Source organism: Myxine glutinosa, chromosome 2 (genome assembly GCF_964187855.1).
Source record: "Myxine glutinosa chromosome 2, kmMyxGlut1.1, whole genome shotgun sequence".
NCBI lineage: Eukaryota > Metazoa > Chordata > Myxini > Myxiniformes > Myxinidae > Myxine > Myxine glutinosa.
The window spans coordinates 95,785,258-95,811,858 of record NC_136262.1 but is presented as its reverse complement, the minus strand read 5'-3'; the positions used below and the strand labels follow the sequence as shown (position 1 = coordinate 95,811,858).

Sequence of the window (26,601 nt, the reverse complement as noted above, 5' to 3'; positions counted from 1 at the left end):
ATTTGGTGGGGTGGGAGGTGGGGGTGCTTTAATGTGTATGGGGAATTGAGCAATTAATGCTTCAGAAGACTTTTTCTTTTCTTTTCATGAACTAGTCCATTTGATAAACTCCAATGAAAGCTTTGGTAGTTTGGGCCCATTGACGTATCATATGAATGGAGGTTGATGCATTCTACATTTCCATTCTTTCATGAACTTTGTGACTGATGATATGTTTTTTTTTGTAGATGATGTCCAGCACATCGACTCCTTGAGGACTGCCTCGAGGCAACATAGCTGCGATGGTGTTGCGATGCCTGCTGTTTCCGGATCGTGGCTGCCTTCAACCGACTGGTCATCTGTACGTGACGCTTCGCTTCCTGATGGAAACGTGGCTACAGCAGTCTTCTGCGTTCAGCCTGTATGTGACGTTTCTCCGAGCCCTCAATCCTTTGCCACAGCTCCACATCGTTCTGCTCCATCTCCACCACCAACTCTTGCAAGTCCTGATCTATTACAACCTTCAACGAATGGTGTAAGTGGTATTTGTGCTTTACCACTACATCAACCTGCATTGGATCTTCTACCTGATTGCTCTGTTTTAGCATCTAGGGCTGTCCCCATTGATCCTGCAACAAATGATATTATGCTTTCCACTGCACCATGTGGCCTCCTCACTGGCACTCCAGAGCCAGGAAATCGAGAAGATGGGGATGGTGTGGGAGAGGTGCATGAAGATGGCATTTGGGTTGTGAATACGGCCCAAGAGATCCTTGAGGACAATCCTGCCTTGAGGACAAATGTAGAGGAGGCTCCAAGGCCAGATATCTGGCCTGGCGGGCAGCAAGGAATCCAACAAAATGGGTCTTTGCTGTCCTGCAGATCCTCTGACGCAAAGGAAGTTGTTGGAGAAGCAGAGGGAGAGATTGTAGCTGATTTTGAGATGGTGGTGCAAACACCAGAAAGCGAGAGCGAATTATCTTCAGCTGTTCCTGAGCGGAAGAGTAGAGCAGATGTTGGACCTGCTGATGAACATGAAACGTTCCCTTCAGACTTTCAGGAGAGGCTGATAGAATCTGAATCAATAACGGACTCTGTGAATGTGCCCACTGTGGTTGAGATGCAGCCTGCTGTTGAGGGAAGCCTTGAGATGGAGAATTCTGATGGGGAAAGTCAAGAATTTGATGAAGGTATTGGACTTTGTATGGAAGAAATGGAGGCTTTCCACAGCGAAGAGCCTCCTGAGATCAACAACAACCTGGAATTGTCAGAAAGCATTGAACAATCGTTAATTGAGACACCAAACTCGCATTCAACTGTAAATGTTGAAAAAGGAGATGTAGATTTTGTAACTTTACATATGGCAGAAAGCTCTGTACCTTCTACTGATGAGCGGTTGCATTGTGATCCTACAAAAACTTTGTGCACAACGTTCACTTCGGAGCAATTGACTAATGCGCCAATTGAGCCTAGTGCTGAAAAGGGAGAGGAGAGTGTGGCAATGCATTTGCCCACAGATAATCAAAAACTTAGCACCTCACATATGAAAATAGGGCAAAGTATCACGGAGTCACCCCCAAAAAAATCAACATCTTCTGAAGTAGTTGCGTACTCTTTGGAACCAAGGTCCCTCACAGACGCATGTCAAGTCCATTCTCCTTTAGCCGAACCAGTTTTAGATGAGCTAAATTTGGTGTCTGATGAGGAATTGGACAAATTCTTGAGAGAACAGGATTTAGAGGATGAAGAGGTACACGATTCTGTGAAACAATTCAACGACATTGTTGAAGATGGTACTGAAGACTGTGGTATTGACAAAGGCCCAAGGAGAGTTGGTAGTTTGAAAGAGGATTTGGTATTGGAGGAGAAGGAGCTGGAAGACAGCAAGTCTGATACAAGTGCAGACAGCTTGTCTCCCCTTAAAGGTAATGAATGTCGAGTGCATACTGTTGTGTCTGGTAATTGCTTGATCTCATAACTATAGTATTCTAGTGTCGATTGTTCTGCGTGAACAAAATATCTTTCAGTTTGGTAAGACACCTACTTCTTCAACAAAAACGAGAACTTTTATGTTGAAATGTTGATGATTTTTCTAAAAGTGGAATGGCTGTGTTGTGGGGTAGGTGAGGCAGAAAGTAGGATAGAAATTTTCCGCATTTTCAAATACACCAACACATTACCTGTGGCGTGATTGCGTCAACACCTCCCCACCCCCCCCACACACTCACACCACTCACACCACACACACAAAACACACAAAACACACCACACACAACATACACCACACACACACAACATGCATGCAATTCTGACAACTCTTCAACAAAGAAAGCAACAGCCTCCCCCTCCCAATGCTGTCCCGTCTTTGCTTCCCTCCCCTGCCCCACCTTTAACCCCACAGCCTCAGCCTCTCCCTTCCAAAGCTGTCCCTTTCTATACTCGCACCCTCCTCCCGCTCATAAAGGTAAATGGGCATTTCCACGTCGAAACAGCTGAATATGTAATGCTTTCTGCTCTTTATCATGCAATCACCGATTTCACAGATAGAAACTCTTCACAATTTTAAGAGAAAATAGTTGGGAATAATAGCAAACCTGTGTAACCTCCGTCGTAAAACTATTGCTTGAAAGAAAGATGTGAAAGTTAACACGTGGTGAGGAAAGCATGTGATAAAGATGCTGGCACCGTAATTACCAATATTGTAATCACCGCTGTGAGAGGTGAGGAAACACACGGTGAGGAAAACGTGTGATGGACGCCGCACCGTAATCGTCAATATTGTTGTCACCGCTGTGAGAGGTGAGGAAACACATGGTGAGGAAAGCATGTGATAGACGCCGCACTGTAATCGTCAATATTGTAATCACCGTTGAGAGGTGAGGAAAGCGTGTGATAAAGATGCCGCACCGTAATCACAAATATTGTAATTACCGCTGTGAGAGGTCGGGTAAAATGAGGTGAGAAAAGCGTGGGCTAAAGACGCCGCACTGTAATCGTCAATATTGTTGTCACCGCTGTGAGAGGTGAGGAATGCGTGTGATAATGGCACCACACCGTAATCATCAATATTGTTGTCAATGTTGTGAGAGGTGAGAAAATACATGGTGAGGAAAACATGGGATAAAGCTGCTGCTCAGTTATCACAAATATTGTAATTACGGCTGTGAGAGGTGAGGTAACATGAGTTGAGGAAAGCGTGGGATAAAGCTGCTGCTCAGTTATCACAAATATTGTAATTACCGCTGTGAGAGGTGAGGTAACATGAGGTGAGGAAAGCGTGTGATAAAGCCGTCACACAGTTATCACAAATATTGTAATCACCACTGTGAGAGGTGAGGTAACACGAAGTGAGGAAAGCGTGGGATAAAGCTGTCACACAGTTATCACAAATATTGTAATTACCGCTGTGAGAGGTGAGGTAACATGAGGTGAGGAAAGCGTGGGATAAAGCTGTCACACAGTTATCACAAATATTGTAATCACCACTGTGAGAGGTGAGGTAACACGAGGTGAGGAAAGCGTGTGATAAAGCTGTCACACAGTTATCACTAATATTGTAATTACCGCTGTGAGAGGTGAGGTAACACGAGGTGAGGAAAGTGTGTGATCAAGCTGTCGCACAGTTATCACTAATATTGTAATTACCGCTGTGAGAGGTGAGGTAACATGAGGTGAGGAAAGTGTGTGATAAAGCTGTCACACAGTTATCACAAATATTGTAATCAACACTGCGAGAGGAAAGGTAACACGACGTGAGGAAAGCGTGGGATAAAGCTGTCGCACAGTTATCACAAATATTGTAATCACCACTGCGAGAGGTGAGGTAACATGAAGTGAGGAAAGCGTGGGATAAAGCTGTCGCACAGTTATCACAAATATTGTAATCACCACTGCGAGAGGTGAGGTAACACGAAGTGAGGAAAGCGTGGGATAAAGCTGCTGCAGTGCTGCACTGCAACCACCAATATTGTAATCACCTCAGTGATGCAACTAGTCATTGAGTGAAAGGAAAAAAGGGCACACCCAATTGGTCAGTGTCGTGACCAATCGACGAGTGAAGAGGAAAACAGCACACCAATTGGTCAGTGCCACAACCAACCGACGAGTGAATATTGCTGACATAGCTACAGCCACACAAGCTCTATTTATTACAGTAGTTAGATGTCTTGGAATACGTTGTGAAAACAGAAAATAATGCAAAATGGATTGTGACATTTCTGAAACTGCAGTTTTTTGCTTATTTGTGACGGTGTTATGGTCTCTCTGCCTTTACCAACATATGTGTCTAATACTAATATATGTATATCTTTGAACGTGATATTTACTAAAGAGTTCATAATTGAAATTAAACTTCACTGCTTTTTGTTGTCATTCAATAACTTAGTTATCCATTACTCCTGATAACATTACTCCTTAGCTAGTTTTGGTGTTTTTCTGATCATTTAAACCGTTTAGTCGGCACACCTACCCAAATGATGCAGGATGCGGCCGAGTTCCAAACACAGTCGAAAACCACGCTGGTCATGAAGAAAATATTTAATCCTAATCGGGGAACTCAAAGGTGAGGGAATCGGGGAACTGGGCCATGTGCTTTTTCTGGTCTTCATCAATGATCTCTCCAACTCTCTGGAAAATCCTCTCTATCTCTTTGCTGATGACTCCACTCTCTGCCGCTCCATTCCACATCCCTCAGATTGGCAGTCTGCAGCCTCCTCACTCTCTGCAGACCTGGACAAAATCACAGACTGGTCAAACAAGTGGAACATGTCTTTCAATCCTGACAAATCTCACACTCTTACTATGTCTCTCCAAAAAGACCGACTAGAAAACCCTCCCATCTACTTTCTCAACAATCCTCTCCAAGAAGTTCTGTCGCTCAAGCTTTTGGGTCTCACTATCTGCCATGATCTTTCTTGGGAAAACCACATTTCCAAGCTGGCCTCCAAAGCCAGTCACCAACTGGGCATCCTCCGTCGTGCGAAGTCCTTCCTTGGCACACCTGAGCTCCTCAACACGTACAAGCCTAACATCCGCAGCTCAATGGAATACTGTTCCCCCCTCTGTGCTGGTGCTCCTGTCTCACACCGAGCTCGGCTTCATGCTGTTGAAACCAAAGCTTTCAGAATCATTGGAATCTCCTGCAATGAAGCTAACTCCAAGGGCCTTTCACTCACTCACCGCAGGCAGGTTGGTGGTCTTTCTGTCTTCTACCGACTCCTCTCCGGCCTTGCTCCCCCAGCTCTCTCTGTGCTCTGTCCCCCAAATATTCCTGCAGGTCGCACAAGATCTGCCTGCAACCCTTTTATGGTTAAACTGCCAAAATCTAGGCTCTCTGCTCACCTTCACTCTTTCATTCCCCTTTTGTCCCACCTCTGGAACAAACTCCCCCACTCCCTTCAATCCCACTCCTCCCTCCAGGTCTTTAAAACAGCTGTTCACCACCATCTCTTATCTTCCCCCCATCCAATTGGAATCTCCTCCATAAGATCAAAACCTTGATCTTTTCTACCCCTGCTAATTCATCCCAGATCCACTTTTTTGAAATTCCAACTTCTTTCCTGGAAGTCCTTGCAGTGTCCATATGTTTATACCTCTCCCACCTCCCCCCAAGCCCTCCCCCTCCCACATTTCTCGAGATGTCCCTGCTCTCAAATGTTGTGTTTGTTTCCTTCCCCCTCTCTCCCCATCTTGTCTATCGCTCCCCTTATTTTGTGTTTTATGTGTCGGTTTGACTTTTTGTGTGATTAATGTTAGTTTTTTCACGAGCCTCGATCTTGTAAACAAAAAAAAAAAAGAAGGACACACCAGGAATCTAGCAAACAGATGGACATGCTCACCTTATGGAGTAATTGTTTCATAAATAAAAGACAGACGGGATGAGAAAAAAATGGAATAGATCCTCCGGACAGTAGCACTGAAACTTTGGAGTATGTATCGTATGTAAATAAAACGGTAAAAACATACCTGTCTTTATCACAGTCCTCCTGGAGGGCAAAAGTCTCCACGAGGGTGACTTAACGGGATCGCTTCATTTTGCGTACCCTTCATTTAACGGCAGCATGGGGATTTCCAGCGATTTCCCAGAACATCCGAGCTGATTCTGGTGAAGGCTTCTGATTTGTGCCACCATTTCATCGTTTTTAGAAGTGGAGATTATTTCTGTGTTGATTTGTCTATCGTGTTCTATGGCCCTGTCTTTTGTGTAAAAGTGCAGTAATATCCGTCACTATCTTGTACGTGATGCATCTTCAAGTTGCTCTTCAGACCTTAGACATTATAAACTCAGGGTGGGGGGAAATACAAGCTCTCATGGTGGGGTATCTGACAGTGAGTTGGATGTCATGAGAAATATGGATCAAACGTGGTAAAAGAACATCACAATGTTACATTGTTTTTGAATTGTTTTAAAATACCATTGTCCTACCTCATACCCAGTGTGTCCAATGATCAACCCAGTCTGCAATCTGGAAGGAGAAGCTGTCTTTGATATTTTGACACCTCTCTCTCCTGAGGGGGGTGCTCGACCAAAATGCCTGCAGAACTTGGCGCATTCGCCCGTTAGTACGGAAGACTGGGCTGCAGCAGGCCTTGGGGTTGAGGACAATCGCAAGGAAACCAATCTGGTTACTGAATTTTCAACGCTTGATGTTGCTAGCGAGTTGGAGGAATGTACATCAAGAGGTGCCCATCCCGGAAGTTCTGCCCCTACCTGGGTACCGGATGGCAAGGCGCGGTCCTGCATGCGCTGTGAAATCCGTTTTACCTTCACACGTAGGAGGCACCACTGCCGTGCCTGTGGGAAGGTAATGTGCCCGTCGTTGTCCTTTTGATTATTTATTTATTTTCAAATGGTGCAGTACTTGCGTGACCTAGTCATTTATAATTATCTTGTAGAAAACATCTGAATCATTCATCAATACTGTTTCTGGAAACCCTTCCTGCCCCCACATCCAAATGGCAGGTATTTTGCGCTACTTGCTGTAGTCGGCGAGCAAGTCTTGCATACATGGACAGCCGTGAAGCACGTGTCTGCCTCGACTGTTATACAGACATCATTCGGGGTACTTTTAATTTTTTTAATTTAAGTTTCTTTTGATTTTCCTCTGTAATCCCACAATGCTTCAGTTGAAACACCCCACTGATTCAATTTGTTTGAAATAGGACTGGAACAGCATTGGGAACTTAACAAATACATCTTCAAATCTTGTTGTTTTGTGTGGTGTTCTAGCAAAGTCCACAGAGCAAGCTCCAGTCTCTGGCACCACTGTACCTCCCGCATGCTTTCCAAGTCCCAATCCCAGCAACCCAGCTGAGTACTGCTCCACAGTACCACCATTGCAGCAGGCGCAAGCTGATGGCACGCTGGCATCGCCACCACCAACTGTCATGGTGCCAGTATCTGTGTTGAAGCATCCAGGAACTGACGGTGTGTGTGTGTCCGTGTGTGCCCGTGTGTCCGGCTGTCCGTCATATTGTACAGTGAGGGCTATGATGAAAACGTTTTTAACATGTGGGCAAAATGATAATAATACTTACCAACTGCTGCGAGTCTGGTGTCGGCAAAATGGTTAAAGTGGATGAAGATTTTGAATCCTGAGTTTGACTCCCTGTTGTTTCCTTAAAATAACACCAGGTGGGTTGACCCACCCTGTCATCCTTCCGAGGTCGACGTGTTTAGTACCAGCTTACTGGGAAGAATGAACCATTCATGTATCCTATGTTGGAATGGTGACCTGTCCAGGATTGTGGCCACTGACTAAGGAAAACTCAGGAGCCCTACACGTCGAAAGACGTGAAAGGATTGGGTTTTCTGCTTATCCTCTGCTGGTAGCATGAGAGAGAGCATTAAGTTGATAAGTGAACTTTCTTCAATGCTGCATTTTCAAACCATAGTTGTAATATGGAGGATGCATCCACATTTGGTGGAAATTGGTGCCATCTACAATCATAATTTTTGAATCTCTTCCCGTCCTCATACATTTTGCTCCCTCAACTCCCACCTCCTCCCAACCACCACCTAACTACCAGGCCCTGCCCACCTCTCCACCCTCTTTAACATTCGGCCTTTTCTTTACTTTTTTTTTAAAAATTCAATTTCTTGCAATTCCTTAAAATTCCCTTTGTTGGTTTATTACACGTGTTCAGTTAATTATCATTTCGTCGAAGTTTCTCTTCCAACTGCTTTTTGGTACACATAGATTGCTGAGTGTTACAGAAAGCAAAACGGCTGTTATTATCCATTCTGGATGGGGTTGTAACCAGTTAGTTTCACGTGGAGATAATTGAGGCTTATGTTCCTGCCCTCATGGTAACCACTTGGTGTTGCAAAATTTCCAGATGTAGATGTTTTGGTGCTTCTCAACCCAGTTGGCAAAATCGGTAATTTCTGACCGTGTATTCATTTTCTTTGCTTTCCTTTCCTTTGTTTTTTAACTTCTGCCAGAGAAGGTAGATGGAAATTATCTTTTCACCCCTGTCTGTTTGTTTGTCTGTAAGCACGATATGTCAAAAAGTTGTGGCCAGATTCACACGAAACTTGGTGGACAGGTTTGGTGTTTGACGAGAACGAATCAATTCGATTTTGGTGAAGACATGAATATGGATTCGGATACGAGAATTATTTAATTTCTAAGTGGTTCTTCACCACTGAGAGACCAGGCCAAAACGCTATATAGCATGATATCTCAGAATGTTGTGGTCAAGTTATGACAAAATGTGGTGGATGAGTTCAGTAGGTGACAAGAACAAGCCAATTAGATTTTGGTTCAGGTCTGAATCCAGATCCGGCCTATCTGTGGGATACAAAAGGTAAACAGTTCAACCTGGCGGAGGTGTGCGCTCTACCGAGTGCCATTCTAATTCCTTATAAAACAATCTTATTTTATGTTTTAAACATATATTCAAGCGAATTTCAAAGGAATTATTTTTTCTCCTCTGTTTTTGTAAGGGTTCATGTGGATGATTCATATTTTGAAATAGTTTTAACTACTTAGTTGAATATCTTCATTGTTACCTCTTCTGATACATCTATCCTTTTACACAAAAGTGACTTTAAATATTATCGGCTCTCATAGCTCCTGCCTTTCTTGTTGCTCTGTGCTTTGCTATTTTTCATCACTTGTTTCAATGGATCCAAGATATTTAAACAGCAATGGTATGACAAACACTTTTTTATTTTGGGCTTTTCTTTAACATCCCAGGAATTGACTGATTATTTCGATTCTTAAAGGCATGATCTGATTTGTATTTTGTATTTAGAGTTCACTATCATATTGCGAAATCATCTGTTACAAAGGACTTGCGAATAAATGTAATGTGTGTAAAGTTTTTGAAAATGCAAAATGTGCTCACATTTGTAATTGTGGAATAACAAGGGATGACAATGCCTCCATAGGATTGTGATTCAATCCCGATTGTTTTGTTTTTTTCAAAATAAATAAGTATGTCTCTTCAATCATGACGTGGCGAGGTAGTGTGAGAATGTCATTACTTTTGGCAGAATGGAATGTTGCTGGGTTTGTGTAGGTTGTTGGTTGATGGTTGTCTGATATGTGCGTTAGTGCAGGTTCCCAAGCGCGCGAGTCACGGCGCGTTTGGTTCGCAGACGGCTTGCTGCCTAACGGGGAAGTTGCTGACACAACACGGCTGTTTAGTCATCCGCCTCTACCTCCCAGACAGCCGCACGACCCTGGAGACAACAGCGTCGGAGAGGAGACGCGAGGGACGCCTGACGGTCGAGGCACTGAGGTAGTGGCTTTTGTTTCGATTTCGGTTTCATCTCCATGTTGATAATATAGAGCCATCTACAAATTACACACAAAAGAAAAACTATTTTATTCTCCCATTAACCATTCCCATATATCCCTTGTATTCCATTTTTGACTCATTGACTCCCAATCTCTTTCTCCTCCTCTTCTCTCACCTCCACCTTGTGCAAGCACTTTTCATGCATACAGTATTGCAAAAGAATCGATGCCTTCATAAGGTTTCACACATACCTGCTTAAGCAGTGAGCATGCATTTGTAAAACTAGAGAAATACCCATGCTACGCATGGGTGGGAGGCCAGAAGCAAACAGGCAATGCAGATACGGTGAATGCTAAAGCATGAAACCAATAAATTCCACATTCCTGGAGCACCTTCAGTCGCACGTCAGACATGGACAGCAAGTTCGTGAAGGACTTCCATGAAAAACGTACCTGTTCGCAAACAAACGGGTACGTTCACGTCGAGAAACATCGATCGTGGGTCCGTGGCGAATCTGCATATGGCGATGGCAAAATATCAGAAATTGAAGGGTTTTTTATTTTAAACGATTCATATAAACATCCGTTGAATCACATTACACGCAAATCATCAAAATCTAAACAGTATTTTGAGAATTTCAATAAAAGCCACATCACTGTTCATATCGGTAAATATTATTCCATCGTGTTTCAAATCGCGATCGATACACTATGATCGTGATGATCGTGAATCGTGATCGATAATCGTGTTCACAATCGCTATGTCGTATGTACTCCCGATACGTGTACCAAATTCCCGAAACGTGTAACTGTACCAAATCAACAGTTAAAAGGATTTTGAGCCGATAGTTGTTACGGCCTTGGCAAGATCGATGGAGACAGCGATCTGTTAGATCTGATCCTCCTTCATGCTGAAGGAAGTGCAGATCCTCCTTCATGCCACATGCGATCGATGCAGCTGTGCAGCGATCAGTGCAGCTGTTTGTGTGGCACACGGTGCAGCGATCAGTGCAGCCGTTTGTGTGGCACACGGTGCAGCGATCGGTGCAAACGTGGACTCCCACAGTCCCCCACTGCCACATCCTGCTGATACTTGCTCCCACATGACGTTTCCGCATGACGGATGTTTATATAAATCGTTTAAAAGAAAAAAAGGCTTCAATTTCCGATATATAGCCTTTTCATTTGGGCCTCCCAATTGAAGCCCCGCCCATAGGGCGGGTACCGTTGCTCGACGTAAGAAGACGTCACAATGAACGTCATGCAAACGCGAATGTTATGCGGGAGTCCAAACCTGAGAATGCTGGAGACTAAAGCTGAAATTGGGAAAACGAAATAGCCTATTTTACTCCTGGGGATCCCAGGATTATCCACCCAAAATATCTTTGCGATCGGTTCAGCAGTTTTTACGGTACCTTCAAACGGACAGACAGACATTTGGTGAATTATAGTAAGATTGCCATCAACCCATTTGTACAGGTCATGCTTGCACAGATGCGTTAGCCACACAAACTAATTTTAATTATGAGCTATATGTTCGTGTACACCTATAAAAATTTTACAATTTCTAACTTGTAGAAAAAAAGAGAAAAACGTTTGATTAAACCATCCTTATTTTTAGCATTTTCCAAATGTTTGAATTGGATAAATCAGGTCAATAATAAGAAAACAAAACTTTGCTCTCATGAATCCACTTTTGCTTGGAAGCATGAGTGACCACATAATATATGCCCCTCTTTCTCACATCTTTAATTTTTTTGTGATTGGCTGTGTGGTATTATATACCAGGTATTGGTACAATGGGCAGGAATGATTGCAATCTACTTTGAGTGATGCCATCTGTCACCTCCCCAACTTTGTTTCAATGCTTGCCACTTCAGCCTTCTTCTGTTGGGCATCCAGCACTGACGATATTGACTGGCAGCCATCCTGCAGTGGTGGGGAGCCCAGTAGGGAAGGGGATTAATCTTATTCCAGAAGATGAAGACGGTCTTCCTCCCATACTCATCTCTACAGGAGTTAAAGGAGGTAGGTGATAAATCTAGAGGCATTTTTTGTATACAAATTTGAGGCTCAGAGAATAGTGAGGTGACTGAGAATAAAAAGCCAATGCAGTGACAGTGGGGGCCACAGTTTGACACAACAAGCATGGGAATGAATTAACAGGAAAAGAGGAAAGGGTTGGAGGAAACACAAAATCCTGCAAGTAACAGGGCTTGGTCAATGGGTTAATAGGGAAAGACAAGATTGCAGATAGAGATGAAGGATGGCTTGAGATGGTGGTGTATCACATGCTTGAAACCCTGGAGAGGAAGAGTGTGATTGAACTGTCTCCGGATGGCAGTTCTACAAATGGGAGTATAGAGTGGTGGTGGGAGGAAAGACTTGATTTGGGGAATTTAACCCAGAGGGTTGTACTGAAAGCAGAGCTGAGAGGGCTGATGTAGGGTGGAGGGGCGAGACAGCAGATGGTGATCCAGCTGAGTTCTGCTCCACAGTTCGACCATTGCAGCAGACGCAAGCTGATGGCACGCTGGCATCGCCACCACCAACTGTCATGGTGCCAGTGTCTGTGTTGAAGCATCCAGGAACTGACTGTGTGTGTGTGTGTCCGTGTGTGTCCGTATGTGTCCGTCTGTGTCCGTCTGCCCGTCATATTGTACAGTGAGGGCTATGATGAAAACGTTTTTAACATGTGGACAAAATGCTAATAATACTTACCATCTGATGGTGAAGAGAGCAAACCACTCCCAATGGTCGACAATGGACACAGATCGGTGAGTTTGTTTGATGATTCCTGCAGAGCAACAGGGTTAGACTATGAGATTCACCAGGATTGTAAGACGTATTCAACCCATTAGACAGCATCCACTCAACCACAGAGCAGCAGAGAGTTACAGAGCTGCTGTCTGCCTGCCATTGGTATGGGGTACTATATGACACGATATGGAGTCATTCGTAAAAAATGAAGACATCCAGTGCATGGAAGCTGCCAACCCTGTAGGCCACCTATGCTAAATTGGAACCAGACCCGGCCCCAGATGCCACCCCATTGCCCTGGGGGAAGAGATTAGTGGAGGAGACCCCACTGACAGCACCACGATGACTTCGTGAGAAAATGAAGCCAGAAAGCAAAGTGTGAAAGTAGTTCTACACATCACAGGAAGCTAGCCCACCAAGCAAGGCAGCATGACTGTCTGTGTTGAATGCCCAAGACTGATTGAGGTAGAAGGTCCCAACCAGCTGCCCGAGATTTACGGCTTCCAATCATTTCAAAGAGGAAAGTCATGTGCAGAGCTAACTCCCACCATCCCCTCACAGATTGGAGTAATGCCCACCGACCTCTTGGCAGATTGGAGGTGGCCAATGTAGAACCACCTTTTGAGGCCATTTTTCCCCGCAGAGCAGGGGTTGGCCTTTTTCGGGCACCGTGGTTCCCTTTTTGAAGCAATGTTTTATGGCCGGATGCCCTTCCTGCCGCCAACCCTGTTGGTCACCTCTTGCGACACAGGGAATTACCAGTGACCTGGCACTCAATTTGCCGAACTCGGAAGGATGACAGGCTGAGTCGACCCCACTGGTGTTAATTCAGCGATCGACCGGGATTCAAACCCAGGATCCTAAGATCCCAAGCCGGCACCCGAACCGGTTAAAACAGCGCAGACAGGAGTAGCAAGTGCAACAGAGTAGAACCCAAGAGCATTCACACCAGCACGACTCAGGTCTATCACTGAAGCAGGATTGCTGGAGAGAACATTCTTCACCCTTACAGGTGAGGATACAAAGCCCAGTACATAGTGTGCACTGGGTAAGGTTGGGGGAGGGTAAGACAGAGACAGAGCAGGATGAGCCAGTAAACTCCAATCCGAGGCCCTTTCTTAAGCAGAGCCTGTGGTAATGCTGCCCTATGCCAGTGAAAGGACAAAGGGGGTACAAAAGCCAGATATAGAATTGGCAAGGCACCACCACGACCCTGAGGCCTATGAGTTCAGCCTTGAGACCTGCAAGTTGATTACCACTGACCCACCCAAGGACTGACACCCACCCACCACGTTCCCACGCCTAATTAGGCATAGCCTGCCCTCCATGTTAAGAAAGCAAGCTGCTTGACTACACCTCCGCATGGCAGAATTTGGTGTACTCCATCAAAGAGGATAGATATGATAAACTGGTGCATGAAAGAGAGAGTAGTTATTTGTAGGAGCTCAATGTTTATGATATATTAGACATTATTAACCATTGCTTATCCATTTCTAAATTGATTTCTTTCTTGTAAGTTTGTCTTGATTTACACTGGGAAATTAGGTCTTTTGTAAGGCATTTCTTTTGTCACTTTTTTTTGTTGTTATTGCATCGTGACATCAGTGGCGCACTCATTTGTAGGAAATCGGATGGTGCTGTTGCACTTATTCAGCTTCACTTTCAAGTGAAGATCTGTGTATGAATACTGTGATGGAATTTTTCATTTAAAATTGGATTTGTAATTTGAGTAAAGTTTAGATTATTATTTTTATTTATTTTCAATGCTGGTAGATTGTATTTTTACAGTAGTTATTTACCATATACATCTCTTTACCCTTGTTGCCTCTGCCACCGAAGGTGGATGGAGGTTATGTTTTCACCCCTGTCTGTTTGTCTGTTTGTGAACAAGATATTTCAAAAGATTGTGGAAGGATTCGGATGAAATTTGGAGGAGAGGTTGGGTGAAAAAAGGATGAAATGATTCGATTTTGGTCAAGTCCAGATCCGTATCTGGGTGCTAGAATTTTTATATTGATTCTTCAGCATTGAGAGATGGGGCGAAAAACGATATATACAGCATGATATTTCAAAAGGTTATGGACGGATTATGACAAAACTTGGTGGATGGGTTGCTTAGGTGACAAGAACATACCGATTCGATTTTGGTTCAGGTGGGATACAAAACATAAACTGCTTAGCCTGGCGGTGGTATGCACTCTACCGAGTGCCATTCTCGTTTTTTTTAATGGTTATTATCTGATTCATAACTTTCCCATTTTCCGTTTTATTTTTAACTCGCGGATATACTTATTAAGGACGGGTGATGGGATGGAATGGTAATCGATAGGATCGGAGGGCCATAGAACCACAAGAATAACACTTCCGTGAAAACGGATTAAATGTAAACAGAAACAACAACAATCCCATGAAAGTTTGTCTTGAAGCAACACCCATTGGAATGCCTTGACAAAAGAGCAAATGCTTTGAGAAGTCTACTTTTGACTGGGCCAGTGGGCCACAGAGAATAAATGTTAAGCAAAAGTGCAAGACATTGTTAATTGTGTTTGAAATTAAGTGACCATATGTGAATCAGTGAGTAAGGATATAGGAAATGGGTAGACATAGTCCTTTTACTTGTGTAGATTGTATCCATATCGCTTACTTCTGATGCTTGTTACAAAAACTCATGATTCTTTGATCGATCGATGTCCAACTGGCGGGCGAGCGTAGTCCCAACTTGCCTTTATCTAAAAGATATAGCACAAGCAATGCACAAACACTCCAGCACAGCAACGTACACATCAAAAGGTGACCGTCTCTTCGCTGCACCCGCCACTCTCACTCTGATTTACTATTCATCCTCGGTCCAAGAACATTCGTGAAAGCCTCTTCCTCTAGAAACTGCTAGAATTGCTAGATGGTTCTCCATCCAGATGCTGCTAGAAATCACTCGTTTACATGAGATAGTTCAATATCCAGAAGCATTCAGAAATTTCCTGAACTATTGCTATCTTACCGAACATGGCTTCACATCTAACTGCAATGTTAATACGCACCTTCCTTTTTACTCCACGTGACTTGTACAATTGCCATCTAAAATCAAGAATCATGACAGAGCCGTGTAGAATAAACGATTTGTTTCACGTCTAATTATGTTACAAGCGTTAATAATTCACTGAACACAATACACCACCTACTTTGAGGCAATATTTTTACGATTTTAAAAAATATTAATTTTTAATGAATAATTATTTTAACAATTATTTTTAATAATTAATAATTTTAATAATATTATTTAATTATTTAATTAATAATTAATTAAATTAAATTAATTATATTAATTTAAAAATTAATTTTAATTTAAAATTTTAAAATTAATTTAATTAATAATTATTTAATATCTTTATTTATATTATTTAATAATTTTTAATATTTTTTATTTATTTATAATAATTTTGAGGCAAATATTTTTGTTTATTTATAACAACTAGGAACACCTGCTCCCTTGTTGGGGTGACTAGGGAGGGCAACTTTAACTTGGAACCGGGAATCCCAACTTGGTAGAAGATTCCCATGTACACCTTGAGTACAACCGCCGAGTTTCAACGCAGTTTGTCTCACAAACAAACAAATTAACAGACACAAATATTTCGATGCCCATCTATGATGACTATAGTTTTCATTTTATGACGACATAACACAGAGACTTGGCGTATTTTAGAATGATTTGTACAACTTCCGGGAGTTTGATTTCTTTTTTCGCAATAACATCCGGGTTTTCAAGTTATTCTGTCTAATGGTGTAGGGGTGTATTGACAGGTATGATAATTCACCCATTTCTTATGATAATTCCCCACTTTCACATAAAAGTAAAAATCTAAGTTTGAGGTGGCCATCTCAACTTGGTAGAACAGTCAAGAACCAGGCCCACTCAAGAGTACAACCACAAAGTTTCAACGTATTTTGTCCAGCGGTTTAGGAGTGCATAACATATAGAGCATGTATGTAAATTGGCGAAGTAGCTTTTGATTCTAGGGTTTTCATACAGAGATACTATTATAATACAGTGCTGTAAACTGCTGGGACTTGTAATAGACATATCACCGGGAGCGGCACTACACTATATATGCATTTACATAGAGAATTTATGTCGTCTCCTGAACTCCCGTGGCTATGATTTTTTTTTTTTTAACCACCTAAAACTTTCCTGGGCACACCCTAAGTACAATCACCAACTTTTAACTAAATTTATCCAGTAGTTTAGGAGTGCATTCAAGTTGCACACACACACATACAGTGGAGGTGGATACTTTGAGACCTCGTAGGTCACCGTTCTATCTCCTGAAACACACCCATGTTTGGAGATAGCAGCCAACAACAGCAACTAGCGCGCACACACACACACACACACACACACACACACACACACACACACACACACACACACACACACACGAAGGTGGACACCTTGAGACCTGAGAGGACTCCATTCCACCTTCTGAAACCCGCTTGTGGAGCTAACAAACAACGAGACACACCAGATTGTATACAGTAAATACTTGAATATCGTGGGGGTTGCGCTTCTGGAAAATGCCGGGATATTGAAAACCGTGAGATTTAAAACCATTTTCCGATGGGAACATGGGCGGTTAGGTTCTTGGGCTTTGAGAAAATACAGAGGGTGGTCAGCAGCAGCCAAAAATAAACACATCACAATTGAAATAAACATGTAAAACAAATATAAATTGGCTTTACAATGAAGTCTCCTGCTGCATTGAAGCAGATTAAACGTTCTGAAGCAATTAAACATTCTTCATCGCCCCCACCATTCCTCCCCTATTAATCTCTTGAATCGTTTTTCTTTGTATCCTGGTGATGTTTGTTTTATAAATCGTTCTGCAGTTTCATAAACCAACAGAAGCTTCCTGGTATGAGATACCAATCACAGCTCAGCTCAAAAACTGTGTGGTCAAAATGAAGCCCCGATATCTAAATCAGTACATAGAGAATGCGGCAAATGATCAAAACTCGTGATATTTAAGGATTCACTGGATATAGTATGATTGTTTTTGGATTTCTTTTGACCCATTACTACTTTTATAAATCTTATCTTTATCCTTCCCAGTGTATCTAAAATCTCTATGTTTTTCCATTTGTTGATATCTCAATGGACAACATTACATTAAAGACTCTGCTGTCCAAGACTATTGTTGATATAAACTTTTTCAAATCTGCTTGGCCATTCTACATGCCCCCATTTGGATGGTTATTCAATAGTACTGCTTTGTGGCATTTTCTTTATCCGCTGTTGTATCCGCTGTTCTTCACTCTGCAGATTACACAGTTGAAGAACGACCCAACCCACATGGATTGGTCAGGGTGCTTGAAGAAGAGGGTGCCGAGCCAATGGTGTTTGTCCTCAATGCCAACCTGCTTGTCAGTTTGACAATCATAAACTGTGAGTCCAGCTCTTTGCTCCTCACCATCTTGTGTGATGTTTTTTTTTTTTGCCTGCGTCTTGTGTATTTACCAAATTTGCCTTGCGAGTGGGCAGATGCTAACCGCCGGTGCTGGGCATTCTGCACTCGTGGCTTGAATGCCGTGGGACAGCCGGAATTGCTGTTGCTGCTGCAAGTACTTTCAGGAGAGAGAGTGCTTCCCAAAGATGTGTTTGTTCATTTCCTACACGTGTACCAGGACGCTGTAAAAGGTGTAGATTGGTTACATATTGTCCCACCTCACTCATCTTTTGCCCTGTTCTTGCTCCTGTCAAACCCACCTACCTTTCATGTGATGCCATCTAATTTTATTCCATCTGATGATCTGGCTGATTGGGATCCCAGCCTATGAGCTACTTGCCAACAATCCATCATGCCCTTGTTTCTTATCTCAAATTTTCAAATTGGTCCTCCCTCACATGCCTGCTGTAAATCTGACTCAAGAGAAATATATATACATCTTCAGTTCTTAAACATAATTCTATACTCACTGCAGTTTCAGGGATGAAACAAGGTGACAAAGGGAATAAGGAAATCCACTGAAAGTCGGGTCAGACAATGCAGGGGCCACAACCAAGGGATGAGTGAAGAGGGATGGAGACATCAACAACAACAACGTCATTTTAAGGCCATTTTCCCTGCTAGAGCGGGGGTTAGCCTTGCGGGCCCCATGACAATCTTCTCCATTTTACCCTATTTTCTGCATCTCCCCTGGTTAATCCTGCATTGGATGGAGACATCGTTACCTGCAAATAGATATGGAGGATTAATGGGGTTAATAAGAATAACAAAGATCATGAGTAAGAATAGTGGAGGATAAGGCGGTGGTGCACTGCAAACTTTATGCCCTGGAGCGAAGATTGAGATTAAACAAACTGAGGAAAGAGGTCCCACAGGCAGGAGAAATGAGGAACGAATGAGTCGAAAAAGCATCTTCAATGAAACTTTCAAGCGTTTACACTTTTTGACAGCATGTTGCTTGCTCTTTCCAGGGAAGTCTATATCCAATCTGAAGCATTCGTTTCTTGGCGGTGGCCTTCTGAACAGTCGTGAACACGCAGGCTTCCTGTATGTGGAACGGACATGCCAGCCACTGCCTGACATGGCACTGCCTGCACCACCTTTTCTCTTTGCCATTCTTGTGCAAAAGTGGGAAGCACCCTGGGCTAAACTCTTCCCTCTGCGCCTCATGCTGCGACTCGGAGCTGAGTTCCGATGTGAGTGCTTTGTCACACGAACTGTCACACAAATCTTTGTGTGTATCACAACATTTGATACCAAATCTTTCCACATCCAAATAATTATTTCGGATTCCCTCTGGTTAAGATTGCTACTCTTTGTGGATAATACTGGAGGCCTTCTTCAACATTGTGCTTTATCTTTGTATTGCTCCGTGTTATGGGAGTGGCCGTAGTAATTCTAAATGCTAAGATAGTCTTGAAAGTTGTCACTGCATAGTTTTTACAATAGCTTTATTTTGCCCACAGTTTATCCTTGTCCACTCTTCAGTGTCCGCTTTAGAAAGCCACTATTTGGAGAGACTGGCCATACCATAATGAACCTGCTTGCAGTAAGTGCCTTCACGGTTGATGTACCTTGATGATGGGATGCTTTCATTTGTTAACGCTGCATTCAAAATTGTCATTATAAAACATTTGTTAATACTGTCATCATAAAAAAAACTTTTTTCAAGGTGATGGTTATTCTTACAGAATCATGCCAATAGACTGTGGCCAGTATTCGTGGTTTGTGTTCAAGTTATTTAATCACCACCTGGGAGATACCCACAACACAGCGAATGGCGAAGTGGGGTTAAGCAATTGGTTCAATCTTGTCAGTCTATGATCAAGGAACTACTTCATTTCAATTTAATTTAATTTTTCAATTTAATTGGATATTTCAATTGAATACCACGAATCGGAAAACAAACCTGCAGTTTAGCAGTACTTTGGCTCTGAATTTGGCAAGTTGTACAACATCACGTCCCGAGCGTGCATGCACACAGAGGAGTAAGGTAATTATTTTAGTCGGTCTGGCAGTCAAATAAAATTTATAATCATTCCAAATGGGAAACTTACTGTTTTTACGGATGTCATAAAGGGGAAAAAAATAACAGGCACAAAAAACGAATTTTACATGTTAAATTAGGTGGTGTGGAAGATATATGGGGGACCTTTCCCAAATTTGTCTGCTGTCTGGTAGCACATCCATAGTACGATGGTGCATCAATGGCGGTAAACTTCAGAATTTTTTTTTTTTCTACATCCTTTAAAACCTCTTTTATTTCATTTGAATTAGAATCTTGAACACTGTAGAGCACAAATCGCCTTGTTGGTACTTCCAAAAACCTCCAGTTTTGCTGTGGGACAAAATATTACGGCATCTTGACAAATTAAATTTTCCGCTCGTTGGGGGCTATTCAGTTCCGACACAATCATGGCTCGTAGGAAATAGAAATAGTGCCCATAGATGCACAGCAAGAGTTTAAGAGACCTTTACCGTGTACTTTTTCTCAAGACTGTGCAGGATAAGGTGTTCGATGAACTCTCATTAGATACTGTTACAGCCAACGGTCGTTCCAGTTTCCTGTTTTGAATCTGGAGGGTCATGTCAAAGCGACCGCAACAGTTGACCACTTCAAGAACTTCCTGCCGGATCTGCGTCTGGCCACCGCATTACTGTCTATATTGGAAATTTTAAAGTGGCCTAGTGATGCATCGATAGGCATCACGTGATTCATCTCAGGCTGAGGAGCCTGAATCACCTGATGCGATCTTGTAATAACGTCTTACAAAACCACCAAATGAAGCAGCCATCACAGCCAGAATTCACCCAAGACCAAGTTAGGTTTAATAAAACAATAATGACATCGGGAGGGAACAGAAGGAAGGCAAGCAATCACAAGAAATGAACAATAAAAGCCCTTAATCCAACTACCGTGCATACGTGCCCAATGTCTTGCGTTATAATTGAATGCCTGATGCCTAAAGAAAAGGAAAGAATAAAATGAGTTCAACAACAAGCTTATTGATTTATTCAAAACATCTGATTGGGTACATCTCGGTTCCAAATGTTGCACTATCTGCACTTTATGTGTGTGAAGATGCAATCTCTTTGTGTACAACTTTGTTTTGACAACTCCTCAACTACTACCACAACTCCTCAACACCCCTGCCCCACCACATTTCCATATGAATATAGCCATAGTATCCATAGTACGGTTCCATATGAATAGCCACTTTCTTTTTTGATTCAATCGGACTGCTGTGTGCACACACATTTCAGGAGGTTGTCTATCCATGATTGTGGTCTGTATGAGATATTTTTCTCTTACTTTGTTGTTGGTCACATTCTTTCTGTACAGCTACTGACCACCTGTTGCTGCTTTATAAGACTTTGTATCTTTTTCGGCTTGATCATTTTTTAACTTGTTTTCAAATTGTAAACTTCTGTCATCCCCTCAGGACTTCCGGAACTACCAATACAGTTTGCCCACTGTACCTGGACTGACGATAAGTATGGAGGTTGGCAAAAACAGCATTGAAATTCCCAGCAATCGTTACAATGAGGTGAGATCAGTTTGACAATAGTTTAAGGCCTCATAGCAACAATTCCACATGAAAATCAAATTAGTGTGATCCGATGATCAGTGCATCCTTCTTGAAGTGCCGGTTTCACATGAAACAGTGATTTGAGTTCTTGGCGAATGACAATAAAATCCATAGTTGTAACCGATTTGGTGGTGGGGAGGAATTAAAATCCAGATTTTTTTTGGAGGAATGTAAATGGATGTAACTGCTCCATTTTGAGACTGAACTAATGCATTAATCGTTTTCAACATCTACTTGTTACTCGCAATCGTTGAATTATCATGAAATTTACCTGGCAAGTATTGTCACATCTGAGCGCCTGTTAAGATAGGACACTCGGCGCCGAGACCTTTAGTCTCGGGAGATGGCCTGACCGGTCCTTTATTGCACTGCGTTCAATGATTTGTAACTTTGCCGGTGATCGTTCAATTATGTCGAAATCGACGGCAAATTCACACGAAAAGCAGACAAATGGCTCAAACGCGTTTTCTTACCGTTTAAAGGATTTATTTTATTTTGCAATGTAAACAGGGAAAATGATATACAAGACGCTATAAACAAAAACGGAATGAACCAAGCGAATCAAAAGGACACAGAGGGAAATGGAAACACTCAAACTTATGTACAATGATGAGAAATAAACCAACACCTATCCCACTAGCCTTATCACTCAATGGTGAAGAATCACTTTAAAAATTATCTGATCCGGATCCGGATTTGAATCTTAACCAAACTTTAATCAATTCTTCCCTGTCACACACCCAACCTCCCCATCAAGTTTCGTCCAAATCCGTTCATAACTTTTTGGGATGTCCTGCTATATGTCGGTTTTCGCCTTTTCTCCCAATGGTGAAGAATCACTTTAAAAATTCTACTAGCCGGATCCGAATCCAGATCTTCACCAAAATCTAATCATTTTGTCCTTTTCACATACACTACCTCTCTGCCAAATCCGTCCACAACTTTTTGAGATATTTTGTTCACAAATGGACAAACAAATGTACCAACAAACAGACAGACAGGGGTGAAAACATAATCTCCATCCACCTTTGGTGGCGGAGGTAACTAGCAAAGAACTCGTCTGTAAGGACAACTTGATTCCTTGAGAAATCGGGACGGAATGATTTGTAATGCGCACTACCACCAGGCTACCCTATACTTTTGACATTTGCGCAGAGAGAGTTGAGGTTCTTCCCCACCCTGAAACTTTTTTTTTTATTATCGCCTAAAACCCTCCCAGGAATATGAATGAATGAATGATCGTTTTAAGGCCATTTTCCCCGCTAGAGCAGGGGTTAGCCTTGCGGGCCCCATGGCAATCATGGTTCCCTGTTTGAGGCAATGTTTGTTATGGCCGGATGCCCTTCCTGGCACCAACCCTTAGTCGCCTCTTCGATGCGCAGGGATACGGTGTACCTATTCTAAACCGGGGTACACACCGGGATCATTCATCCCAGCAAGCTGGTACTCAATTTGCCGACCTCGGAAGGATGACAGGCTGAGTCAACCCCCCTGGTGTTAATTTAGCGATCGACCGGGATTCGAACCCAGGATCCTCGGATCCCAAGCCGGCACCCTAACCGCTAAGCCAACACCAGGCTTACTAAAACCCTCCCAGGCACGCCCTGAATACAATCACCAGTTTTCAACTCATTATATCCAGTTGTCCGGGAGTATATACAAGTCAAACAAAGAAAGAAAGGCACTTCTCAAATGATATGTAGTATCATAATACGATTATACCATTTGTAATTCTGGGGGAATTAACTTGTCTGTAAGGACGAGTTCTTCGCTAGTTTATTTAAAATCGAACAGTTTATCTCACCTAATGGGAAAGCTCATACATGATGAAGTAAAAAGATGATAAAAATGTTGCTTTATCTGGATCCGTTTTTCATTCTACCAATTGTTGCCCTGCTGTCGTTATTGCTACGTACTGCCTTGAGGCACCAATGCGATTGCACTAGTTACCCTGAGGGGAGCATGGTAGAAAATATTATATCCTGTCTGTCATTATTCCGGTGAAACGAACATACAACATGAGGCAGACAGTGATTTAATAAACGAGATTTATTAATCCCTACTGTCTAGTTTTAAAATACTTAAACGAATTAATGTATATATTAAAGTAGCGGCATTTTCTGTCCGTCCTTCACGCTACGTCATTTCGTCTACGATGTCATTGCAGGTACAATGGCGTACAACGGCTGACTCCACCGACCGACCGTCATTTTAATTTATATGCCGTTCAGGCCGAACACATCGTCGAAGCGGTCGAACCTGTCATATATCACAATCGTCATGCTCTACCTTTACGTTTTTCATTCAGTGTGAAACACGAACAAACCGATTGTTAAAATGACCATCAAATATCGAAAGCATAGGAGTCATGGGTCTTCCAACGACACAGTACATATCGACCTTAGGCTTCATGCCTTCATGCCTCACCTTCAGGCCGCTTCGGACAAATGAAGCCCAGGTTTCTTAATACAGTAGTATCGTTTTCATAATAATAATAATAATGGCGTTAACAATAATGATGTAGTAAATATAACCGTAACAGTTTAATCCCAATGTCGTGAATGCAAAGTTATAAGATTGAACCGGGGTATGGTTCATAGAATGATGATAATTGCGGGGTACGATATACTGATAACCGCGGGAGTAAGGAATTAGCCTCTGTTTCTTGATAGTAATATTTTCGTAATAATAATAATAATAACGTAACGTTAATATTATAGTAAATCTAATCGTAATATTAATCCCTTTGTAGTGACTGCAAAGTTACTGGAGGTTAAAATACATCATATATCGCAATCGCATGCTCTACCTTTGTGTTTTTCATTCAGTGTGAAACAAAAACAAAGCGATTGTTAAAATCATATTGAAAGCATACGTGTCATGAGTTTTCCAATGACACAGTACGTATAGGCCAATAATACTGCACTAACTAACGTTCATTATTATATATTAAAAAAAAAATAACCACCTTTAGAGGCCATTTTTCCCCGCAAAGCGGGGGTTGGCCTTTTTCGGGAACCGTGGTTGTTGTTGTTTTTTTGGTCCCCTTTTTGAAACAATGTTTTACGGCCGGATGCCCTTCCTGCCGCCAACCCTTTTTGCCGCCTTTTACGACAAACAGGGAATTACCAGTGAACTGGTACTCAATTAGCCGACCTCGGAAGGATGACAGGCTGAGTCAACCCCCCTGGCGTTAATTCAGCGATCGACCGGGATTCGAACCCAGGATCCTAGGATCCTAAGCTGGCACCCTAGCCGCTAGCCCAACACCAGGGATTCATTATTAAAGCGGTGTATTATTTCATAACCCACAATGTCATTTCCCATGGCCAAGAAGGACTTTTATCGTTGAAGATAATAAATCGTACCACAATGACGTATTAATACTATACTAATTGCCTATACACTGCCCAAACAAAGGAAGGGTTTCCGTGGGACTCTGTTCCATGGGCCCCTGCTAGTACTGATGAAAAGAAACACTCAATGATTAAAATCCCCCAGATTATATAACACACATTTCAAAGATTTGCATGCAGTCAAGCATCGATTCAAACTTTCACGGTTGCAAACTTATCTCCGGTAACCAGTTCGTAATACACAATACTTCAGCAGGTTACAGATGGTCAGTGTTGGCGCGTCACACATTCAAACGTTCTTGTCCAGCTGGGTTGTACAGGTTGAAATCCGGCCCTGCCAGTCGCGTTGCAAGTCCTCACAGTGAGCTTGGTCTCGCTGAAGCACGCATATGAAAACCTGTGTCCACAGATCAAGCTGAGTGACATCGAATACAGAAACTGCATGCTGTTAAAGAACCCAATGCATACCGGCAGCTGACGAGTGAGGAGGAAAATCAGGCCATCATATTGGTGCTCTCTCTGTGACCCGAGAGAAGTTTCTTGTCTGGGTGTCGTCTCCGTGACACCAGCAATTCATGGAGTGAATTGTAGTGAAAACACCAGCAAAAGGCAGCATTCGTGGAGTACCCACCAGTAGGTAAGACGACCAGTCTCTACACTGCAGGGATGCAGCTGGTTCATAAACTAGGGCCTGCTGGTTTGAATATACAGTCTGCCAGGACAAACTCCACATAGCCGAACCCTTTCTCAGCAACCTCCCTCTCCCATGCCCCCACAAAAGCCGAGTTGTGTCCATCTGGCGTTGCATCTCCCTCCCTCTCTCTCCCTCTCCCTCTCTCTCGCTCTCGCTCTCGCTCTCTCGCTCTCCTGATTCCGATGCAAGCTCTGGTGATATTTTATATGTTTCAAACAACGTCAACTAAAATGCCTGGCGTCTACATCTCTACATTCTGTTGTCTCAGTGAATGATAAGACCCTTGGCCAGTTCAAGTTGTCCCATAATAAACCTTTCATGTGTGAGTACAAGTCCAAAAGTTCTCCTAAACACAGCCATGTCCCCACAGCATTTTCATTTAAAATGGCATATTATTTCGAAACGGTATGTTGCCTTGTTCTTTCTGTCACCTTGCTCTTCCCTGAGCCTCGATTTTGTAGAGAAAAGAAAAAACCTCTGATGATCTGGAAAACACACCTTCCTATTAGCAGAAGATGCTACATTGTCATACAGTACCCTCATCCCACTGTCAGATATATTGCAGCTGCTTCACTTTGTTGATCTGGAATTGATTTGATGCCGATTTGATAAATGGAACATGTCATTCAAGTCTTGCACATCTTGGTGTCATCTTGTCACCGGAGGCATTGTGTTTTCAGGTTGTCCATCTGGCTGTCCTTCTGGCTGTATGGGAACCGATGGGTCTGTCCGGGATAGGTTTTCGTTACCGCAAAAGAGGCGAAAGCGATCTTAGTCAAACTTGGCACAGTTATGTATAATGAGGTAACGATGAACTGATTAGATTTTGGGGTCATGAGATCAAAGAGCAAAGTCTGTAATACGTCTATAACTTGAGAACGTCTGAAGTGATCTTATGGCGCTTTTCCACCGCGATACCATACCGTACCGTACCGTACCGTACCGTACTGTAACCGAAATCCGTTTTTTTCGTTT

At 42.7% G+C, this 26,601-nt stretch overlaps 1 protein-coding gene across 1 annotated transcript in view; it reads left to right on the top strand.

The window, feature by feature from the left end:
• Positions 1–26,601, top strand: part of LOC137421556 (zinc finger FYVE domain-containing protein 9) — a 61,558-nt gene that overhangs the window by 17,515 nt on the left and 17,442 nt on the right. The window contains exons 3-13 of the mRNA XM_068107732.2: positions 228–1,904; positions 6,415–6,782; positions 6,941–7,040; positions 7,208–7,405; positions 9,545–9,726; positions 11,606–11,753; positions 17,803–17,925; positions 18,022–18,177; positions 18,958–19,182; positions 19,453–19,535; positions 21,430–21,534. Of these exons, the coding sequence (XP_067963833.2) occupies positions 228–1,904; positions 6,415–6,782; positions 6,941–7,040; positions 7,208–7,405; positions 9,545–9,726; positions 11,606–11,753; positions 17,803–17,925; positions 18,022–18,177; positions 18,958–19,182; positions 19,453–19,535; positions 21,430–21,534 (3,365 nt within the window). The remainder of the gene's footprint in view (positions 1–227; positions 1,905–6,414; positions 6,783–6,940; positions 7,041–7,207; positions 7,406–9,544; positions 9,727–11,605; positions 11,754–17,802; positions 17,926–18,021; positions 18,178–18,957; positions 19,183–19,452; positions 19,536–21,429; positions 21,535–26,601) is intronic.